This window comes from Caretta caretta, chromosome 1 (genome assembly GCF_965140235.1).
Source record: "Caretta caretta isolate rCarCar2 chromosome 1, rCarCar1.hap1, whole genome shotgun sequence".
NCBI lineage: Eukaryota > Metazoa > Chordata > Testudines > Cheloniidae > Caretta > Caretta caretta.
Window position 1 is genome coordinate 252,057,360 of NC_134206.1, and position 15,240 is coordinate 252,072,599.

The following is a 15,240-nucleotide window of genomic DNA, read 5'->3' on the forward strand; positions in this document are numbered from 1 at the left end:
GACCCCATTGTGCTGTGTGTTTTAGAAACACCGAACAAAAAGACAGTCCTTGTCCCAAGGTGCTTACAATCTAATTATAAGACACCGGACAACAGTTGAAAACAGGCACAAGGAGGAGCATAACGATACAATGAGTATTGCTCATCATGATAGACAGTGATTCCAACTGATTTTTCTCATAGTGATTTTTCTAGTGCTAATCTCCAGGATCAGTGCATTGCATTCTTTTCCTTTGGCTATTATGGGGGTTAACAGACAATTAAGTAGGGCTGGTTGAAAAATTTCAGTCAAAGCATTTTTGATGAAAAATTGGGTTTTTGACAAACTTAAATTTTTCACAGAAAGTGTCTGCTTTTCTCAACATTTTTAACTTTTTCATTAGAAAACCAAAAGGCAATTTTTTTCACCCAAAACCAGAAAAAAAACAGCGTTTTTTTATGAAGGGTCAACATTTTCCATGGGGAGAATAAACCTTTTCCAACCAGCTCTGTAAGTATGAGTAGTGCTACTAGGAACTAGTTCCCTAATCCCCAACCCTTAGACTTGTCAACAGAAAAAAGAATAGAAACAATATTGAAAATACGACGTAGAAATACATGCAATTAACCTCCCACACTGGAGTTTTGGCAATATATCTTTAAAAGTGGCTAGAATATACGTTTTCTAGCCAAGCATATGCACATTTGCAGTTTACTGCTTTTTTACTTTAGGGCAAGTGTTGGAAATTATTGTAACATACTTTTAATCATTTTGTAAGTGTGTGTGTATTTATGACAGAATATAATTTAGCAGAGCTCATTCTTCGAGACCTATTAAGTCCTGCAATGTTTGCGAACATGTCCCATTTTTGGTTAATCTATTTCAATAGGTCAAGATAATAGCTATCAGGAGTATGGCTGGCTGTGAAAATTATTAATATACACAAACTTTCATCTCTGGTTCACCAGTCTGAATCTGGTCCATGTTGCAAGTGAGAGAAAGCAACTACCATCTTATAAGTGATCACTGGTATATATAAATTTAAATTTGTGGTCTCACTACAATTACTAGTGGAAGAGATGTACCATCTGTCCTATGAAGGTGGTCCCTCATTGACATGTTGTTAAGGAAAGCATGCACAGTGTTTGCCCATTCCTTGCCTGTTTTGTGGACCAGAGAAGGAATTATGTCTCTTGTACCGTCACCCAGTCAATATGGCACTTTTCAAGAATACACACAATTAAAGAACTTCAGTCACTGTTACATGAAACAATCAAAAGCTAAATGTTTCACAGCTTAAGTAAAGAATGCATATCGGATTTGTATATATTACTAGTATTTAGCCATGAGAGGGTTTTTGGGTTAATGATCATAGGGGCGCTTATCTGATTTTCAGATTATGGCTGCTAGTAGCAGCTCCCAAATAAAATCATGAATGGTTATACAATATCAGCACTAATTTCCATGGTTCTCTTTTCTGAAGTGAGACCACTGAAGATAATGCAGCCACTAGCAGACCAGACGGTGAGGCTTGGGAAAGAAATCACCCTGAAGTGTGAGATATCTGAGAACATAGAAGGGAAGTGGTACAAAAATGGGCAACTTCTTTCAGCTAGTGACCATGTAAAGTTATATCACAAAGGAAGGTAGGCATCCTGAAACATGAATTGTAATAGTGACTGACCTCAGGCGATGCCAGAGTGTGAATTGCCCCATTGATATTTTTCCACCCCTCCCATTCAACCCCCTCAGAGATATTTGACCTCACAATAAGAGCAATATTTGTCAGCTACCATCTTCACTGCTGCTTCTCTATTTCAGTCAGTTTACTCAGACTGTTGATTAGCCATAATGGAATATTTCATGATGTACCTACATTCAAGGGATGCATTTTGCCTGAAGTTTCTGTATTGCACTCCTTGTAGGACATTAAGTAGCAAGATTAAAACAATTATTAAAACAATTATTAGAAATGATAGAGAAATTCCATTTTAAGATTTCTGTTTTACTGTCTGTTTCTATTCCATTTCCATGTATTGCGCACAGAATTCACATCTCTGCCAATACAAGTTATGTGCATTTATCAGGTTCCTTTGCATTTAAAATCTCTGGAGAATTAGTCAAATGTTCAGAACGGAATTCATTTACTATTTTCTCCATTTTAAAAAAAACTAAGAGCCAGATCCTCGACCACAATACTTTTCCTTTGCCCTGCACCAACACACTAAACCGGGTATCTGGGAATTCCACATGTGTAGGAGAATTCTTGGGTGGTATAATGCTACCATGTTGGCTCTACTCACTCTTCCACCACCCCAATGTAAGGAGCACCTTGGGACAAATCCCAGCTGCATAATAGACCCTTATGTTGGCATACAGTAGAATAGCCTTGCCGTTGCTCTAACCTGTGGCCCCTGGCACCCTGGGCTCGGGTACGGGAGCCATAAAGGTGGTATAAAGCCACTTTTCCTGCACCTCTCAAGTTGGGTCCTGCCCTGAGCATAGCTTAGCCGAACCAGAAGACAGGAGCCCAAAAAAATCTGTGTATTTCTGGAGAGTTCACCCAGGCATAGGATAGAGAGCAGCGTGCCTTGCTTACTCCCCTGCCACTCTGTTCCAGGGACAGAAACAGTAGAGTCACAAGGAAGGACCAACAAAAATAAGGCCTAGTTCCTGGGAAAGGGGCATCAAATTTTCTCATAGAGATCTAATTGCAACTTATAGGCAGTGGCTCAACACACCTGAGTAAAACAGATTACACTCCCTGTAGTTTTCCATTTCCATGATCAAACGGAAAACATTAAGAGCCCTAATTAGTCCTACTTTCCTTGATGCCCTTCTCAAGAAAATCAAATTCTAATCACCAACAGTTTAATCAGCTAAAACACTATTTAGTATACAGTAGCAAAGATTTTTTTAGAGTCAGCAATCTGACACAAATGAGCAGACCTGGTGAACTTATAACTTGAGATGTAACAATAATTCTTCCTTTTATCTGCATAAAGTCTACAAAATATAACTTAAATGGGTTTCTTTTTTAATTTTTCACAGAATCCACAGGTTGGTTATAGGAAGCTCCATTGTTGATGATGAAGGTGATTACATGTTTGTACCAGATGCCTATAAAATTAACATACCATGCAGAGTACATGTCATAGGTAAGTGCATGACGCATCTATAGTTTATAAAGTTTTCTTTGACCTGTGGAAAGTGAGTGCTGTGTGAGAGATCCAAGATTTTGGTCAGAAATTCTTCAGAACACAAATGCAATCTCCCATTAGCAAACCTGAGTTTTTACTTAGGCAAAATACAAGGGAAATAGTAAGAAATCATGATCTGGTTATGATTTGAGGGCCTGATCCAAAGACCATTGAAGCCACAAGAAAGATTCCCCTGCTGAATTTCTAAGCCTAAAAATAAGCAAGTTTTAAGAGTTTTCTTCAAACACTAGCTGCTGGGCCTCTAGGTAGCGTGCGTTACAACAGCAGAATGCAGCGTTATGTTCTTCAAAGTTTTGACTTTCAATCCCATTTGAATTCTGACACTTTTTGTCAACTGATTTGATACAGGAATAGTGGTACAGGTGCACTTTGCCCCACATACCAAGTGCATTAAGCAATCTATGGTTAATTTTATTCACCAAGATATGTTAAATCAGTTAAATATGTGGTTTGTTAATTAACCCAATTTTTCAAAGAAAAGTAAAACATCACAGTGACTGTCCCCTCAATAATGCCCTGTTAGCTGGGTTATGAATCCTAATATTAATAGTAACCATTGAATATTAGGGGTGGCTTTGTCAAACTGTACATCTTTAATATAATGTTATGTTACAAGAGCCATATATAACAAAATACAGGTATCAGAGAGAGAGGAAACAGGCTAAGAACAACAGAGAATGGCAGTGACCTATCAATGGCTTTGCTGTGGGCCTTTGGAGAATGTTTGGAGGTGGGTGGTGTAAGAAAGGTAATAGGATTGGTTGTCTTCCCCCCCCCCCAAAAAAAGATGGTTCAACTATATTAAAAATATCAGGGAAGCACCCAACTTAGAGTGTTTTGGACCACGTTTCTCTGCATTATATTGCACAATTATGCCCAGGTCATTGTACTTACCCAAATGTGCTTCTCAATGTGGCAGGACTATAATGAATTTGGCAATGTCTGAATTTTCAGATCCTCCTAGGCTCCACCTGGAAGGTCTTGGTGACGATAACACGGTGACAGTAGTAGCAGGAAACAAACTACGACTGGAGATCCCAATCTCTGGAGAGCCGACTCCAAAAGTTATGTGGAGTAAAGGGGATAAGGTATAACAGCTGGTGCTACTATATGCGTATTTCTGTAGTCTGGGGAAGGGCCTTTTTCACCAAAAATAGTTTTCAGCATAGTGAGTCAATCTGTTTTAATAGTTGTATGGCCCTTACCCTGGCAAAAGATAATGAGGAGACACTTGCTCAACTACATTGTATCTCCATAATTCTGATTCCAAGGAGAAGAGTAAGCTTTATATATATTTATGGCTTGTTGTTGTTTTCCATTTGGTGTTATTTTGAAACAAGGGTTGGATAGCTAAAATCATGCAGCTGGATGAAATGGTCTTGCTGTACATACAATATAAAGGGCAGGGATGAATCGGACACAGCGTAGAGTAGCCTGCGCAATCCTCTCCTCTGCTGAAGTGCATGTTTCTGTTGGACAGAAAAACCCAATCTCCATGCTCCTTTGGAGAACTGAGCCAAACATATCAGATGTGCTATTATTGGAATGTAGACTGCTCTTCTCATAGATTCCTGGAAAAGGCTAAAAGGAACCATTATGATTGTCTAGTTTGCATAACACAGGCCTACAAATTCCTGCAGTTGAGGAAATTGTTCTTCCTGTAAACTAGCTGAACTGCAGCTACTCAGTACATTTTAAATAGCACTTGAATTGCATTTCTAAAGTGAGTTGCCTTATTAACCTACTCTTCTGATGCTTTCAGTTTCTATTTTGATGGGTTTTGGTTCACAGATTCAAGCCATCTGCTTCACAGGAGTTCACGCAGTCGGAAAATTTAAACATAACAGTCCAAACCACCAATGCTTTACCTGGTTTTTGCATAATTTATGTAAAACTGCAAGGTTTTGACAAAAAGCCATAACTTAGCCCATGTTTGCAAATGTTAATGACCCTCTTGACAACTATTGGAGTTTCAAGTTTGTAGTGAAACAATGAGCCAGGCAAACTCCTTATGGTGATGCAATGCAAAACTTCACATAGATCTGTCTCTGGCCACATAGTTCCAAGAAGCCAAATTTATCACCTCCATATTTTCAATGCAGCATGCAGAGATAGGGACATATGGTTCTCATTGACTTCTGTAAGAACCACATGGTCAAATCCTTATGTATTCCTTAGTAAATTTTAATGGTACTGTCAAAGCTAAGAGTCTCTGAAAGGATCCAGTCATGATTGACCCATCCCTTATTTGTGTTGTCATTTTATTTATAGTAAGTGGTTGAAACTTTGAGCTTTACATTTAAAGCTCAAGATGGTTCCTGTAGTTGTTTTGCAGATTTCTTTCCTTTAAATGTACTGTAGTGTACTTTAGTTTTGATTTTTGTTCATTCTGGTTCTCAAGTCAGAAAATGCTATGTTTCCCCTCCCCTTATTTTGATTCCTAGTGGATCACGGAGACTGGTGGCAGAATACGAGCAGAAACTTATCCGGATAGCAGCTGTTTGGTAATTGATATAGCTGAGAGGGATGACTCAGGTGTCTACAAAATAATGCTAAAGAATGAGGCTGGAGAAGACACAGCTAATATCAACATCAAGGTGGTTGGTAAGTCATTCTCATGCACTAGGCCACAACACCAAACTGGCAGATTTTATCATATCTACTTCACTTTCAATAAATACTTGTTAAAGAAATCCCCCCCTAGAATCAGTTTCTTTTTCCCATATGAGTCTTTCATATCTCTTATGGTGCCCTAGGGCTCCTCTGTTTTGTGACCCACTCCAGTGTTTGGCATTCCAGATCCCATCCTTCTAGAGGGACCCTTTTTGGAGCCTTATAGATAGACTTATCAGCTGTAGGGTGAAAGAAACATCTGAAGTACCTTATGTCCAGTGGCTGTCTACCCTCATGATCTGTTTAAGGTACTTATGTGGCTCCCATTTCCATAGCGTTTTGGCACACACCTCACTACCTTTGCTGTATTTATCTTCACAACTCCCCTGTGAGGTTTTATCACCATTTTACAGAGAGGGAACTGAGGCACAGAGAAATAAGTGACTCACCCAAGTTCACACACAAAGCCTGTGGCAGAGGAGGGAACTGAACTGGGGTCTCAGAAGCCACAGCATAGTACCCTAGCCACCAGATCATCCTTCCTCTCTATGAAGAGGTTTGCTCCAAATTAGTCAAAAGGGTTCACAAAGTGGGAGCTCTTTTTGACCGCCTGAGCTAAACATTGAAGCCCACATTCCTATAGTGCTCAGGACAGGATTTCATTTCCAGCATATTCTGACGTTTTCTTCCCGCCATGTATCTAGTCACAGTAACTACACCTTCTTGACCTCCAGACTTGGTTATTGTGACGTATGTATTCTGTCTTTGAAAGCTGCTCTTAGTCTCACTCTCATGGAAAAGCCTGATTCCACTTTAAGAATTTTTATTTTTATTTTGTTTATTTTACAGTATTCTGTGTCCTCCTTTACTTCATTTTAGAAAAACTTTTTAAGGTTCATTTTCTTCTAATTAAGATATGTTTATTGTGTTTGCAACAGATGTTCCTGACCCTCCTCTTGCACCAAACGTGACTGAGGTGGGTGAAGACTGGTGTTTTATGAACTGGGAACCTCCAGCCTCTGATGGCGGGTCTCCTCTTTTAGGTAAGTGCCTTTCTTTTGTTTGGTGATATCAGAGTATGGTCAAGGGAAGTGAACTCCAAAGAAATGGACCCTGAATTGAAATGGCTCAGCCTCTGGTCCTGGAAAGTTCAATTCTTGGAAATCCACAGGAAAAGCATCATATGGCTGTTAATCTCTATAAGAGGTGTTCTCTTGGATATCTGGGTTACAGATCCTTGGAGACATGAAGACTATCCTCACCATCTTGTAATGTTATTAAATTACCACTATTCTGACAGGGCTGAGTTGGGTGAGTAATTTGCGTATTATCATAAACCACCAAACTCTGAAACTTTGTTCTTTTTGTGAGTTAGCAGACTTAGGGAACAGATCCATGTCTAGCTGAGCAGCTTCCAATATACAACAATAAATGGACATCAGGGGTGCTCAGAAGCTGGTAGACCTGGGCTCTTAATCACCGTGGGCTAAATACTGTGATGTTATAATATTACGTTTAAAAATGGTTGCAATTGGAGGAGAAAGCCTAACTTGCAACTGTTAGCAAAACCCCAAGGATCAGAAAGGAATGTAGAGTGGTAGCCAGAAAAGGGTACTGGCCAGCCAAAAAGATGGCATTCATTTTGGCTTTGTATCTGATTGTACAAATGCTGGTCCTTTATTTAAGTTTACATAATTATGTTTATTCAATAGGATATTTCATTGAAAGGAAAAAGAAACAAAGTTCCAGGTGGATGAGACTGAATTTTGACCTGTGTAAAGAAACAACATTTGAACCAAAGAAGATGATTGAAGGTGTTGCTTATGAGGTCCGTGTATTTGCTGTTAATGCAGTAGGAATTTCCAAACCAAGTATGCCCTCAAAGGCTTTTGTTCCCTTGGGTGAGTAAACCAGAATATAGAAGTATCTGCACATTTAAAACATTGGCTTGTGTATAAAATTTTAAAGAGCCACATCCAACAGTCCTAACTTTCTGCTTGTAATGTCTTCTTTTTGTGAAGCAAGGGGATGTTTTACGCAGAAGAGCACACGAGTGGCATACAGTGGACAGAATTCATGAGAGAATAGGATCAGTGACAGTCTTGGTCCCTCTGTGTATTCCTTATAAGAATCTCCCATTCTGGAAGCAACCAAGCCCTGGAAATTAATCTTTAAAATTGGCCAAAAATCAAACGTCAATATTTTCACGTTGAGTGGCTCAGTGTCATGTGCTATGAACTCCATATGGAGATCTGAGTTTCTTTCACACTTACTCCTTTAGTAATAATGCTTAGCACTTGCGTAGTGCTTTGCCATTTCCAAAGCCTGTGCAAACAGTAAATTATCCTCTCAACCTATTGTAAGTTGACTGGTATCAACTCCATTATACAGATGGCAAAATTGGGGAAAAGTAGTTAAGTTGGCCAAAATCATCCAGTAAGTTAGGTAGCAGAGCTAGGATTCAGACTTAAGGGGGTCCTGGGTTCCAGCCCTGTGCTCCATTGACCATACCATGTTAGTGAAATCACATTTCTTTTCCCCAGAATGGCTAACGTGGTTTCAACACCTTTTCTTAGCCAGGGTAAACTAACCATATTGTAAATAGTTTTGCATACCCGACTATGTATTATCTGTAATGTCGTAGCACCTAAGAGCCCTATTCATGGACCAGGACCCTAGTAAGCCCCAACCTGGTTAAACCTGATGGACAGTGTCCCAGAAAGCCATGCTGGCACCTTTGTGGAAACACACATGTTTTTAAATGATTCTGATAAACACAGTTTCCCTGTAGTACACACAGTACCTTATTCTCTAGGTCAGTAGGCAGTGGTGGCCCACTCAGGGCCCATTCCCAGGGGCTCCAGCCAATTTGAGGGCCCTTGCAGGAATGCTGGAACCTCTGTAGAAATGGGGGGGCCAGTGGCACTGGAACTGTGGCTCCTCCCTGCTCCCTCACTTCCCCCCAAGGGCCCACCCCCTGGCCAGGCCAGAAGCCAGAGCTGGGCCGTAGTAAGAACTGCCCAGGGAGCCAGGACACTGTGGGGAGCCTCAGACCCTCCACCTGCCCTGGGTGGGGGCCAGCATGGCAAGAGCAGACCCTGTCCATGTCCATGTCCCTGTCCCTGCCCAGGGGGAAGAGGAGGCCCTGTGGAGGGGGGGGGCTAAGGCCCACCTCAGCCTTGCACTGGGAAGAGTCTGGCTCCACTAGCAGGGTCTGCGCATCATAGCAGGAGCACTTATCAACTTATCAGCTCCCCTGCCGTGAAGCACAGCCCCTTCCAGCACTGCTTCGTGCCTGCCCAATGCTACTATGCCCATGTTAAAAGGTGGACAGGCATAGCCCTCCCACTTTTAAAAATGGAAGGCCTTGACTCCCTCCCCCAGTTCCAGCACCCCTAGGCCCCCAGGGTGTGGGGGCCCCAAATGTTCTTTGTGCCCAGGATCCCAATAAATCTTAATCCGCCTCAGTCAGTAGGGTTTTGCTGCCTTTTACAGAGGACACTCATAGTCCTAGGAAGCATAGGGAAAGAGTGACCTCTCCTCTTCTGAGAGTAACAATACTGTGGTCTGAGGATCTTCTCATCTATCCAAATATACATCAGTGCTGAAGAGCCTGGTAAATGGAAGTTCTGGGAGCAGTTACTGGAGGGCCAGTATTTTATTTACTGAGCAGGTGTTTCTTAATTTCTAATGGGACAGAATAAAACACACACCTTTCATAAAGGTGAGAAATAAAGCCTTAAATTCTCCAGTATCTATGCCCTAGAATCTGTTTTGCCACTTTGGGCAGCAATTAGAAGATTCCCGCTTGCTGTATATCATAAGTGCACACTTTAATGCTAATACAAATGTTTTCTTTATTTTTAGCTGTCACCAGTCCACCAACTCTCCTGGCAGTTGATGGAGTAACTGATAGCACTGTTACAATGAAATGGCGGCCACCAGATCACATTGGAGCAGCAGGTTTAGACGGCTATGTTATAGAGTACTGCTTTGAAGGAAGTAAGTGACAACAACTATAGCATGCTCCTAGTGCTTAAACTAGGTGAGACTTGCCCCACGTTTTCTCCATGAGAGCTGACTGTTGCTTTGAGGTAAAAGTTAGCCAGCCAGAATTCTCAAGCTATGGGGTTTCATCCAGGCTCCTTTCTAGCTACTGCACACCTATCCGTTCCTACATTTGATCTGGCATTGCAAAACAACATCCGGTTAGTCTAGTGACTTGGGGGGCAGTGCACTGTGCTGATGTGCAAGAGTTCATTGTTCAGGGGCTTCCACAGCTTGCTCCCTGAGGACATGAAATCTGGCTATATCAGAGAGATTAAATATTTGGATGGATGGGGGAAAAGGAAAAGCAGGACAAATGAACTTCCTAATTGGCAGTTGGAGAAAACTGGAGAACCACATTTCGACGTGTTTTGGATTAAAGTCCAGTCACATAGGAGCTTGGAGAGTCTATATCTGGTATCTTAAATCTGTTCAAAATACTAACAAAAGGCTTTCTCTGTGTTTGGAATCAATAGTGGCTTCCTCGAGTACCAGTTTCACATACAGAGGACAGACAGCCCTGTGGCTGTGGTATGATATCAAATAGAAGTGGTCCAAGCCACAAAATTCAGATTTGGATTTGAATGCCCCTTGCATTTGGGAGAGTTCACGTACAGGATTTTTCATTCCGATTTAGAGGAATATAGGAGGATAGGAGGAGTGTAAAGGTGGAAAAGGGGGAGAGAAAATTAAATGAGCGGAGGAAAATAAAGGGAGACAGAGAAGTGCAAACAATATATATCATACAACCGGCAGTTTCACTGTGTAAAGTGATCAAATAGCAAAACCTCAGTGTTTCCCAGTTACATACTTAGCAGAAGCTTTCTTCTGAGTGGACACAGAAATGGAGTCTGGGGGCAGAAAGCAACGAAGGCTGGTGACATCTGGAATGGGTAAGCAAAACTTGACACAGTGGAATAAGCAAACTCTAGTCATTGTGGGCGTCCAAGATGACTATTTCTGGGGCATCCAGGGGAATGAGTCTGCCAGAGAAATGCAAATTTTGATGAACAGTGGTGCAGTTTAGTTCATTTTAACCACTTGCGATGTTATCTATGCTGTAAATCTAAGGACTAGTATAACCATATTACACAATTCTCTACAAATGAACGCCAGTTTGTGCATTTAAATCAACAGGAGTTTTTCATGCGGAAAGTCTGTAGGATTCAGCCTGAAGGCAAGAGCTGTACAGGATAGAACATTTGACCCACAACAGGAAAGCTTTTTGGGATTTAAACACCCCAGTGGAAAAAATAGAGCAGAAAATCAGCCAGATCCTGCATGGTACTGAGTGCCTTTAAATCTCAGTCAAGTCAATAGGAGCAAAGGGTTGTCAGCATCTCTGAGGAAGCCCTCAGCACCTTGTAGGAGTGGGCTGAAAATCCTTAAGGAGCAGGAAAGAAAATTGAAGAAGCTCAGAGGTACTGAGCAGTTGACATAAAGGTAAACACAACTGGAACGGTAGGAAGGGTTTTCCTTCATGTATGGAGGGAGGGAGATGGGAGAAGGTCTGGAAAGAGGAAACATGCAGTACTAGATCCAAATGAAGCACATACATGATACATTCATATTTTCCTATGATATTTCAAATGCACAGGCATGGATATTATTAATAAACACTGTAGAAAACACTGTACTAAGAAGGCAACTGACGACTTAATGAATCTAAGAGCTGCCGTACATTATGCCCTTGTTCTGCACACATAGTTCCCACTGAAGTCAATAGAAGTGTTGGGCAAAAAGAGAAAAATCAGGGATATAATATGGCCGTAAGGTCTCAGTACTATGTAGCTCATTGCAGAACAGCACGAGGAATTTTCTCTAATCAGATAAGAGGCTAAATACACTATTTATGATAATACCAGGGATAGTATTGAGAGGGATTTTCCAAATATACATTTAAAGTGGTAGGAGACCAAAGATCCTTGTATACCTGTCGAACAGAGCAAATTCTTTACTTTTTTTCTTTCAGATAGGTTTAAAACATAAGAAGATACAACAAAATGACCGTTGAATCTGTCATTTTGGTGTTACCCACCTCAGATAAAATACAATGATTACAATGTATTTTACATAGATTTTTGTGTGTGTTTGTATATATCTATATATGCCTCACATATATACATATACATTTATATATACACAATCAAAATTATGTATGTATATATTTTATCATAACATTTAGGAAGCAAGCTTTATAGAAAATACAAATAAATAGATATTTAACTTACTGTGTATCCCTTTTTCTTTCTTACACTGTTCTCTTCAGTCTTTTCCAGCGTCTGTTGTCCCTCGGACTAATTTTTCTATAATGTTTAATAATTCTTTTGAATGTCAGGGTCCTTTATGACTGTATCTTTCATCTGTCTGATTCTGCCTTTCTAGCCCGCTTCTTTATCCCTTCAATAGTATGTTGTCTCTTTCTTGCCCTTGAATGTGTGATTATTAGAGTATTTTTAATCATCAAATTTTTTACAAAAAACCATAGGGTGGTAATAGGGAGAAGGGGGAAAATCATAGAAATATATAGATTACAAGTGTCAGGTGTCACAGGCATTGGTTTGTACCCTAGAAACCTTTATTTCCCAAGTGTAGGGCCTGATCCTGCAATTGGATCCACACAGATGGATCTCTGTAGCCATTCAGAGACTCACTGGCTTCAGTGGGTCCCATGTAGCTGTAAGGTTGCATCCACATGTATCTATTGCAGAATTGGAGCATTGGGATGAATATCTAGAACTGGGCTTGCACTGTGATAACAGGGAATATGTTTCAATGCAGGAGATCCTACCCCAGAGCCAGCCTTTAATATCCAACTTGATTCTTCTTTAAAAAGGGGGTGGAAGGTCTTTTTTCCCCCTTTATTCCTTGGTGGGGAGGAATTCCTGGAGGAATTAAACCTCAGTAATATAGGGACTGACCTAGTTCTTTGTGTCATCTCAGGGTTAGTTAATGAGCTTTTGCTGACTACAGGTGAAATTCATCCCTGTACAAAGGGCCTGCACAGGACCTGTACAACCACTTAGACCTGGGTCTATTCTGAAAGCTAGCAATTTGGCAGCTTACAAGGTTTTCAGTTGAATTGGCTCAGATTCTTGCCATCACATCCACCCACCAGCATGCACCAGAACCAAAATAATGGATTTTTTAAAATTGTGGAAATTGCAGAGCCCATGATTCTATGGCCATGACAGCTGTAACCTTAGGGGTTACTTTAAATTAACTTTTATTCCTGCACTCTGCTATTCTTCTTTCTTTCCTTCCCATTAGTTAAATTTGTCCTCTCTCAAACGTCTTTTTCATTCCTTCCCTTTATCTTTGTCCTCCCTCTCTCAATACTCTTTCTTGCCATTCCCTCCTTTTGTACTATATTTCCTTCTCTCTTTTTTCTCCATTTCTCTCCTCAAACTCTCCTTTTTTCTCTTTCCTTTCCCCTTTTCATGACTGATCAATCCAAAAAAAAATTTCTTCTGTCTTACCTGCCACCTTTTCCCTGAGCACCATGAATTGTTCAGAAGAGCATCTCTTCTTCCCCATTAGCCATCTCTAGGGCCATAATCACCCTGAATAGTAGCTCCCACGCACCTTCAAAGTTAAAACTGGCCCAAAGAAGAGGTCCTGTTGTGCCATATGTAGTTTGAGGGACAAGTTGTTTATCCAGATATGATTAGGCCTCATTTCTGTTCCCACCTGAGCACAAACTGGGACCAAAACGCGTTCTGGAGCCACTAGAGGTTTTACTGTAGGGATGCTCAAATGGAGTGAGGCAAATGCCCTGATGCTCATGGGTTTAAATACCTGGATGCACTTCCCAGTTCATTGAGAGATTCAGGCACAAAGCACCCAGGCCAGGGGATAGGGCTGAAGACAGCAAAGCAGTGGTATGAAGAAGAATGGGGACCTGATGCAGAGAGAAGATAGTACAACGAAAACTTCCTTGAGTTATCCTATTTGGGTCAGGTGTGGTTCGTTCTTCTTCAACCTCACATTATGGATTGAGCCTTGGCCTTAATAAACCATGGACAAAACCAGTTAAACTACTCTGCTTACCTGGAAGAGTACTACTTATACAAGCTTTATTCTGGTGACTGTCCCTCACCCCAGATGCACTTTGCCTGCAAACTCCCTGATCACCCTACAGGTTCCTCCTCTAAATCTTCAGGGAGCAGTACAGCTCTATGCATAACTACTAACAGGGAATGCTAACCACTGACAATACTCCTGTGTGAAAGTGGGTGTCTGATTAATTTTAATGATGGACTCTCACAAGGTATATCGGCAGATCTGTGTGATGAATTGGTGGAGGCAACTCATGACCTGGAAGGTACAGTATTCAATGAAGGTTATAAAACTTTCTTATGCATACCAAGACAGATTTCTGAGAGCCTAACTGACTTTGGGGGCCATGAACCTCCAGAACCTGCAGCTTTACTTACCAACAGAAAGATCTAGGAGCATTCAGATGATGGGGAAAGGATCAGGAAACTGAATCCCTAACTCCAACCCTCTTGTGTTTAGTTGGAAGAAATTCTTTTAAACAGAACTGTGTTTAATCTCTTCCTAAGAGTGGGTCCCATCCTTATAAAAATGTATCCAATATTCTTCAGTTATTCTCCAGTGCACTAAAGCTTATAATAGTGCACTTACTTGTCTTGACGGCCAATACCACAGTGGTGTGTTTTTTTCTTTATAAGCAAAGTTAAACTCCTGACTTGTTGCTATAGCAATCTGACTCTGAATGTCAAAAAGCTAGGGATCTTAAAGTGATCCAAATTTGGAGGGCAGGAGGGGAGGGATGAGGGAAACTGTGTCATATGTAACCTGGGCTTTTCTAAAAATATGTAATTTTGCAATGGATCCACGAATTATATGTGACCGTATTACAGCAAGATGAAAAAACTGAGAACACTGGAATCATTTGAAGAACTCTGATCAGTCTTGTCCTTATTTCGTAAAGTGATAAGCAGAGAGTCTGTTTTTCATGGCAGCCCTATTTGTTAAAATTCTAAAGCAGCTAAATAACAAATACTTCATTAATTAGCATTAGAGCGAACAATAGAATGCAGTTAGATCATATAAAACATTTCTGTCCATACTTAGACCTCAGAACACTCTACAATTGTAAGTAAATATCACTAACTTCATCTTACAAATGGGACGACTGAGGTACAGAGAGCTTTGGTGTCCTACCTATGGCCAGTCAGTGGCAGAGCTGGGGGATAGAACTCAGATTGCTAATCCTAGGCCCTGTCCATGAACCATGCTGTCTCCCAAATGAAGCAGTAGCCATAGGAAAACTGACATTTCATAAATAGCTAATTATGTGCTACTATCCTCTATACACGACTGGTGTGATTTTAAAAAGTGCTCAGTGCTGGTC

General features: G+C 40.8%; 1 protein-coding gene across 2 annotated transcripts in view; it reads left to right on the top strand.

The window, feature by feature from the left end:
• MYBPC1 (myosin binding protein C1) overlaps positions 1–15,240 on the top strand; it is a 70,466-nt gene that overhangs the window by 30,435 nt on the left and 24,791 nt on the right. The window contains exons 14-21 of one of the 2 annotated variants that reach the window (XM_048831207.2): positions 1,463–1,625; positions 3,031–3,137; positions 4,155–4,288; positions 5,645–5,804; positions 6,752–6,856; positions 7,526–7,714; positions 9,681–9,815; positions 14,131–14,184. In XM_048831207.2, coding sequence (XP_048687164.1) covers positions 1,463–1,625; positions 3,031–3,137; positions 4,155–4,288; positions 5,645–5,804; positions 6,752–6,856; positions 7,526–7,714; positions 9,681–9,815; positions 14,131–14,184 — 1,047 coding nt within the window. The remainder of the gene's footprint in view (positions 1–1,462; positions 1,626–3,030; positions 3,138–4,154; positions 4,289–5,644; positions 5,805–6,751; positions 6,857–7,525; positions 7,715–9,680; positions 9,816–14,130; positions 14,185–15,240) is intronic. The other variant, XM_048831217.2, reaches the window with a different exon arrangement.